Source organism: Myotis daubentonii, chromosome 1 (assembly GCF_963259705.1).
Source record: "Myotis daubentonii chromosome 1, mMyoDau2.1, whole genome shotgun sequence".
In the NCBI taxonomy this organism is placed as follows: Eukaryota; Metazoa; Chordata; class Mammalia; order Chiroptera; family Vespertilionidae; genus Myotis; species Myotis daubentonii.
In genome coordinates, this window is record NC_081840.1 from 74509381 (window position 1) to 74517684 (window position 8304).

Consider the following 8304-nt stretch of genomic DNA (forward strand, 5'->3'; position numbering starts at 1 on the left):
AATAATCTGCTGAACAGAATAAACTGGTGATTATAATAGAATCAGGGGCATAGAAAGGGAGTGGACTGACTATTCTTGGGGGGGAAAGGGGTGTGGGAGATGCGGGAAGAGACTGGACAAAAATCGTACACCTATGGATGAGGACAGTGGGTGGGGAGTGAAGGCGGAGGGTGGGTGGGGCGGGAACTGGGAGGAGGGGAGTTATGGGGGGAAAAAGAGGAACAAATGTAATAATCTGAACAATAAAGATTTAATTAAAAACAAACAAAAAAAATTTGACATATTACCTTGCCAAATAAGAAGACTAAAGCTCTAATTAGTCATATTTATTTCTTTATTAGTAAATATATATTGAATGCCTAGGTAAAAGTGCTCAATGATTTTATGCCTGTTTTGCTGCAGGCTGCTAATTATCATTATATGCTATAACTGCATTGTGATCATCAAAAATATTTTATTATTAATTTATTCTCTACTGGTTATGATTTTAACACAAGAAGAGTGAAAGCATGTGTTATGTATAATCTATTCAAGTTCTTTTAGTATTTGAAAGTACTGTTAATTGTATTGTGCTTAAATTTAGAAGTTCTGCATAGAGCTAATAAGTAGGAACCGTAATTTTCTCATGGCCACTTGCATTTTCTGGTTTCTCAGGGTATAAATAATCGGATTCAGGAAGGGTGTGATAACAGTGTAAAATACAGAAAGGATTTTATTGCCTGCAAAACTATTGAATGGCCAGGCATAGATAAAGATACAAGGTCCAAAGAACAGAGTGACTACAATGACATGTGCAGACAATGTGGACAGAGCCTTGGAGAGCCCTCCAGATGACCGTTGCCACACAGTGACCAGGATGACAGCGTAGGAGACAAGCAGGAGGATGAAACAGATAAGTGAGAGCAGTCCACTGTCAGCAATGACAAATAGTTCCAGGGTATATGTCTGGATACAAGCAAGCTTAATCACAAGGGGAAGGTCACAAAATATATTGTCTACAACATTGGGGCCACAGAAAGGCAAATTCACTATTAGTACCATCTGGCTCATGGTGTGTATAAACCCAATTATCCACGAAAGTATCACAAACCCCTTCAGCAAGCGATGGCTCATGATTGTCCTGTAGTGCAGAGGTTTACATATGGCTACGTATCTGTCAAAGGCCATGGCTATCAGAAGAGTCATCTCAGCACCCCCAAAGAAGTGCATGAAGAACATCTGGGTCATGCAGCCCCATATGGAGATGGTCTTGTGTTCAGCGAGCAAGTCTGTGATCATCTTGGGTGTGGTGACAGTGGAGACACACATGTCCAAAAAAGAGAGGTTTCCAAGGAGGAAGTACATGGGAGAATGAAGGGTGGCGCTAAAAGTCACTGTGACTATAATGAGAATGTTTCCCAATGCAGTAGCACTGTAGACCAAGGAGAATATCACAAAGAAGAAAATCTGAAGTTCCCATTGTCCAGAAAATCCTAGTAAAATAAACTCAGTCACTACAGATGCATTTTTGAGATCCATTTACTCAAATCAGAGAAGTCCCAGAAGTTCTTTCTACAAAAAGAATAAAGAAAATTAAGCCACAGTTAGCACCAATGTTTTTCTATTTCTAGTTAATGCATAATAGTTGGTGATTGGAGGGCATCTGAAATGTATCAGCACATCACTATTTATAACTAGAGATTAGTTTATGGGTCACATCACTTAGTAACAATATTCTTAGTAATTAAAGAGCATTTGAAATAGTGAAATTTTGTTTTCTACTGTATTCTATCAAATAATACTCATCAATTGATCATGACTTTGTCAGTAATGTGTTCATGTGAAAAAATTAGATAAGTAAATAGATTAATATTTATTTTGCCTTTTTAATTATAATCTTTTTTATGTGTCAACCTTTGAGATTATGTTACTCAATAAATGATATTAGGATTTGGAGTTGAGGGAATTGTATTGTCCTATATCTTTGAAGTAATTTTCAAAGGTTATTCTATCATTCTAAAATAAACAAGTGTACACACACAAAATTAGAAACTAATTTATAAATGTAAATGAGTCTTTGAATTCATTAAAAATAATTTTGCTTTTTAGTTTCTGTTTTGTAGTATACTGAGAAACATGGGCTCAGACTCAGATATTTTTGAACTTGTTTTCAGTGAAGAGTGTGTGTATTATGTGTACGTGTACATATGTGGTGTTTTAGGAATATATAATGAAAGAATTCAATCCTAACATATAGATTTTGCCAGGTTGTAATATATCATACTAAATTGTCTTTAATTGTAATATATCATACTAACTTTTTAGTCATTGTTCATGGGATCTAGAATGATCAAAATAGATCAGTAACATTAGGTGAATTTTGTGTGCTAAGATCTGTTTTGTTTCACATACATTAACACATTTGAGCCTCATAACAATCCCAAGTATTATTATTGTCCTAATTTTTGCACATTAGGCAACTATGGCATAGAAATATTTAATGGTTTACTCATGGGTACACAGCTAACAAGCATCAAAGCTGGTATCAAGCCCAGTCAGTCTGACATCAGAATCTGGGCTCATATTAATATACCACATTGCCTCTAAAATTAAAGAAATGTGTATTTATGGTTAAGTTACTATATTACTACATATTTATTGAATTCATATATTCCATGTGAATTCTTTAGGAGATATGATTCAATAAGTATATTTGAATCCCTCTAGGTTGTAAGTAACTGCACTATTTTTTCTTATATAGAATAAATCAATGCCCTATGGTCTAGAAAATTTATAATCTAGAGAGACATAATTATCAAACAAAAATAGCAATAAACAATGTAAGGAAGTATTAAATTTATTACAAGGGTTTGGAACATGTATGAATTTTAAAATAATGGAGACCAATTCCAAGTGACACTTCAGATATGGCTTTAGGTTATTATCTTCAAAACATTTTAAAAGTAAAAACAATTCTCATGGTCAATAAACAAAAAGGACAGGCTTAGAGAATATGTGAGAATTTATAGGAAGAAAATAATTAAAAGCAGTGAAAAGAAAGAATGGTGTATTTAGAGAAGGGACTGAATTAAGATACAAAGATGCATAGGAAGGGTCTGTTCTCTTTTCTCCAATAACCTGTAATTCTCACCCTATTTTCATTTCTACTCAGGCTCTTGTCAAAAATACCCTATCACCATTCTCCAAACTTAATTCCTTTAATTACTTTCCTTACTTAGATACTTTAACAAATAGTTGATGCCTATAAATTAGGGAAAATAAAGATGAAGGTGATGTGGTTCCCGTAGGACAACCTTCAGGGGTACACGGAGTGGATGCTGAATGATGGACTGTGAGTCTGGAAGAGCACAGAGAGGACCGCCATCACACCATGCCTTCTCTGAAGGGTTGTGCTACATTATTATCATGTGAGTGAGAAGACATTTTGCTGTTGAGACTTTTGTGACAGTGATTGCAATAATTAGGGAATGAGAGTCTTGATAACTATTAGATGGAACGAATATGCCCGTTATAATTTGGGAATGCATACTTTTGCTACATGGAATTTTATGCCCCGTGATACAACAACAGAAAAACTTGGCTCATTGGCTGGAGCATGGGCCCAAGCACCGAAGAGCTGTGGGTCAATTCCTGGTCAAGGGCACCTACCCGGGTTGCAGGTGGGAACCAGGCCCCAATCGGGGAATGTAGGAGAGGCAACCAATCAATTTGTATCTCAGATCAATGTCTCCCTTACTCTCTTTCTCTCTTACTCTTCCTACTTCTCCTCTCTCCCTCACTCCCTCCCTTTCATTCTCTCTAAATATCAATGTAAAAAATATTCTTGGGTGAGGATTAAGAACAACAATTAATACAATTAAGTATAAATTGATTAAGAGATATTTTATTGTGCCCTTTTACTTAGGAGGGAAAGCTGGCATTCACTTATGTGATGGCTTTCCCAGCATTTGTTTCTATTATTCCTCTCCTTCCTTTGTCAAGTAAGATTTCTAAAAATATTTCTTTAGTTCTACACTTTATATGCCTATTCTTATACTATCAGTATACAAAGGCAATATAAATAGAAGGAAAGAAATAATCATACAGTTTAGACAAAAATTCTATTAGGGAAGAAAAATTTCTTTCTCTTGAATAATTAATTGCACATTTTATTGTAATTACTTTTACTCGATTTGTGATGCACTTTGGATAATAATATTAGAGTTAGGAATGAAATTAGTAATATTTATTCTCCACCCCTTATTTAGTTAGTAAAAATTTAAGATCCACATAATTAAGTAAGTCCTCACAAGTCTTAGAGACAGGACTACCCCAAAGGGATGTGGTGAGAATAAGCAAGATAATACATGTATAAGATCTTGGTCAGCCTCAGAATGAGTGCTGAGAGGGTTTGTGTTGAATTTGACTCATTCATGAAAATCCAAGATTACAATCCTGAGAATTTTCCATATAAATCTCTTTTAGGAAAGGAATGAGCCAATACTTGTTTTATTAAGTACTTGGATATGAACATTTTTGTTCTTGTTCATGCATTAATATACAAGTAACTTATTCAAGTCATTATTTCCTTCCTCTTTCATTATAGGCAATTTAATAGAATCAATACAATTTTGATCTTTATTTGATTTTATGGTTTTTAAAAATTATAAATAGTTATGCTAAGTTACAGACGGACTTCAAAAACATAATGCTCAGTAAAAGAAGCCTGGCATAATAGACCACATGTGGTGTAATTTTATTTATTGGCCTTGGTAACACAAATTGATAGAGACAGAGGTATATTGGTGGTCACCTTGAGCTGGGGATTGAGTGAGTTGGGGATTGAGGGCACGATTTTTCTTTCTGTGATGATGAAAATTATTTAAAATAAGATTGTAGTAATAGTTGGATAACTATGCAAATGTAATAATCATTAATATGTGTACTTAAAACAGGTAAATTTTATACCATGTGAATTATATTCAATAAAACTTGAACTATTATTTTACTTTTGTTCTTATTCTTATGTTAAAATTATTTATGGATACCAGAGCTTGAGCTAGAAAAAAAATCTATGATAATAATAAAAAAATAAAAACTTAAAACATTATTTTTGATATATTACTTTAGCATTTTAAATTCCACTTTCTAGAACGGTCCAGCAGCTTGTACTCAAATATCTTGCAGTAGAAGGCAATCAACAACATACTGCAAATCCCATCCAATCTAGTTTTAAAGTTTCTTTGTGTTCCCTATTTAAATTTATGTTTTTTACTCACCTATGTTTAAGGAAACTTGCTAGTCTCTGATTTTGTTTAGCAGTATTGTTAATACTTTCCCGACTAGTTAAAATACTCATAATAAGTGTCCTGAATTAATTTACATTTCCCTGCATTTCCTTAAATTGGAACATCTTGTAAGGACTTCTCTCTCTTTACTCATTTAAGATCACATGAATATTTATGGTCTAATGATAAGTTTTATACAGAGATTTTTCCAAATATCTAGCTCTAGTCACTAATTCTCCCTCATCAGCTCCTTCTCTAATATGCTTACTTACATGTTTTGTCAACACCTGAAACTTGATAAAGAGAAAAATATTCCTATTCTGTTAATCATTATGAGTTTCTAGCTTTTGCATTATTTTTGATGATGGTATGAGTTATCTGGATGCTCAGGATTTACTTTTCTTAAATTTAGTCATCATTCCTAATAACTTACCACCTACTGTCAAATTTTACTCTGCTACATCACTTTGAGAGCATATATCCTTTAAATTTTCATAAAAATTGTTGGTTATAGCTCATTGTGAAATAGTGTGTGACCTCCCAGTGAGAAGATTTCATATCTCAAAATCACATCCTTTTCTTCCAGCAAACACAAAATTAATTAAAACAGCATCTACAGTACATTAAACATCTAATGAATTAACTCTCTAGAATATTTCCTCTTACCTGTTCTAAAGGCATAGTATAAGGCACGACATGTTCACAGGATTATTTAATATTGCAAATCTACCTTTCACACCCTGCGGCGCACTGTATACTACTCTGCATACTATGATCTGCCTCTTTTATAAAGATGTGAACCGCTTTGGAGGCATATCTGTTGGAGCTCTGGGAATCCAAATTTCAGTGGGAGTTGTTAAAACACTGAAGCTGCTGCCCAAGCATGACCAGGAGAGAGTTTTATACTTAATTTCAGGCCCTGTAATATGCTGCTGTTGTCTCTGAGCATAGGCATGATTAAAATAGGCATGAGAATACTGGATGATTCATTGCACTATTGTAAGTGTAGACATTTTTTATTTAATGGACCCCTCCTTACCCTCACATGACTCCCAAACTATTATCTCCCCTCCTTCTGACAACGTTGTGGGTAATTTATTAGATAAATAATACCCAAAATTTTCTGAGCATAACATCTCAATATAACAATTGTTCTGCATATGTTATAGATTCATTACTAAAAGCATATTTTAAGTACAACATTAACATATTCAGAAATTAGAAGTTATAAAGAGAAAGTTAAGATATGTTAAGTAATTTAAAATGTGATATACATTAATGGTACAATGAACAGTTTTATGCTCACTAAATTATTAATAATAATCTTTTTATTTAGGTATCCTGCTATTGAAATCAGACAACCAATGGGTCAAGGCTAACTTTCACTATTTGAGCCAATTAAGCAGAGACAGGGTTGAATAATAGATGAATGGTTATCCCAATAATGCTGGCAGTATGAAAGAGCAGCAGGTCATCCACAAAAATCTGCTCTCTATCCCTCCACCCATAAACCAACTGCTTATATGGGGTACAAGGACAAAGATTACAGGGGGAAATGGGCAAAAGGAATAAGAATGGATATAATGGTTATACATTATAGGTAATGTGGGCTGGGAGTTTGCAAAGGGCCGGGGTGGCATCCAGGGACTCCATTGTTTCCTTTCCACAACAAAGTTGTTAGTCTTTCCATGATAATAGGCAGCTTTCTTTTGGGGAAAATGGGCCACATTTCCAGGTGAGCTCCCAGGTCCCATATAACTCCCAGCCAGATTAGAATGTGCTTTCTTTTTCTTTTAAAAAAATTGATTTCAGAGAGGAAGGGAGAGGGAGATAGAAACATTAATGATAAAAGAGAATCATTGATTGGCTGCCTCCTGCATGACCCACACTGGGGATGGAGCCCTCACGCGGGCATGCGCCCTGATGGTGAATCACGTGATCTCCCAGTTCACAGGTCGATGTGCAACTGTTATATTGTAAATCAGAAGATGCCTTAATCAATAAGCCAAAATAGTTTGGAGTCTTTTATTATTATGCTAGCACTAGCAGGCTCAGAGTAGAATGTCTCTGTCAAATTCTGGGCCCCAACATGGTGGAAGTCTTCTCTATTTATACCTTTTTCAGCTCTTTGCCTCCAAATTGGGAATGAGACTTCCAGACCTTCTGAGAAAAAAGTCCTATGTGCTGGGACTGGGCCATGAGACCATATCTCAAGGCCTAGCCTGGCGCCAGCATTGACAACTCTGTCTGGGGCATAGTTTATGGCGTCTCTGGAATGGGGAGTAGTCTTATTTTTCCCTATTATTTAAGCAAACAAGCGTTTACAGAAGCCAAAATAGCAGGGTTAAAATTTCAAACAGCAGTTTTTACACAAGATGGAGGTTACTATGCTTCACAACCACTGAGCCATGGTGGCTGCACTAGAATGTGCTTTCTTAAATCAGAACAAAACAATCACAGTTAATAAAGCATGATTAATATTTCTTAGTAATATTTCTAACTACTATCTAGTCCCCAATATCCTATTTCTTTACCTAAAACTATGAGATTTTCAGAGATTACCTATATGGCACAAAATAGGAACATAATCATTATACCTTTCACTATAAAATATTATAATAAAGTTTCATTTTACAAGGTGGTGTTACTCTGCATCACAGGCTTCAAAGTGCATTTCAATAACTTGGCAAGAAAGCATGGCATGAATAAATTTTAAATTGGTTGACATCTCTGTCACTTAACTCCAAACCTTTTTAAAATTCCAAATTCACCACTTAACCCATGGATTGATGTGGATTTTTGTCAGACATTGCTTTTATTATGAATCATTACAGTTGATGAGAAAACATAGGCAGTAAAATCTCAGACATCTCTTGCAGCAATATCTTTGCTGATATAGTTCCCAATGCAAAAGAAACAAAGGAAAAAATAAACAGATGGGACTACATCAAACTAAAAAGCTTCTCATAGCAAAGGAAATTATCCACAAAATGAAAAGGGAACCCACCGTATGGGATAAAATATTTGGCAATGATAC

General features: G+C 34.8%; 1 protein-coding gene across 1 annotated transcript; it reads right to left on the reverse strand.

Annotated features, from left to right (window-relative positions):
• Nucleotides 1-579: 579 nt before the first annotated feature.
• On the reverse strand, nt 580-1518 carry LOC132221624 (olfactory receptor 4L1-like). The gene has a single exon (XM_059675880.1). The coding sequence runs from the start codon at nt 1516-1518 to the stop codon at nt 580-582; it is 939 nt and encodes a 312-aa protein (XP_059531863.1).
• Between the last annotated feature and the right edge of the window lie 6786 nt (nt 1519-8304).

Bases quoted from the DNA above. Each gene is read 5' to 3' on its own strand.
- LOC132221624 (XM_059675880.1), bottom strand. From the start codon at position 1,518: ATGGATCTCAAAAATGCATCTGTAGTGACTGAGTTTATTTTACTAGGA.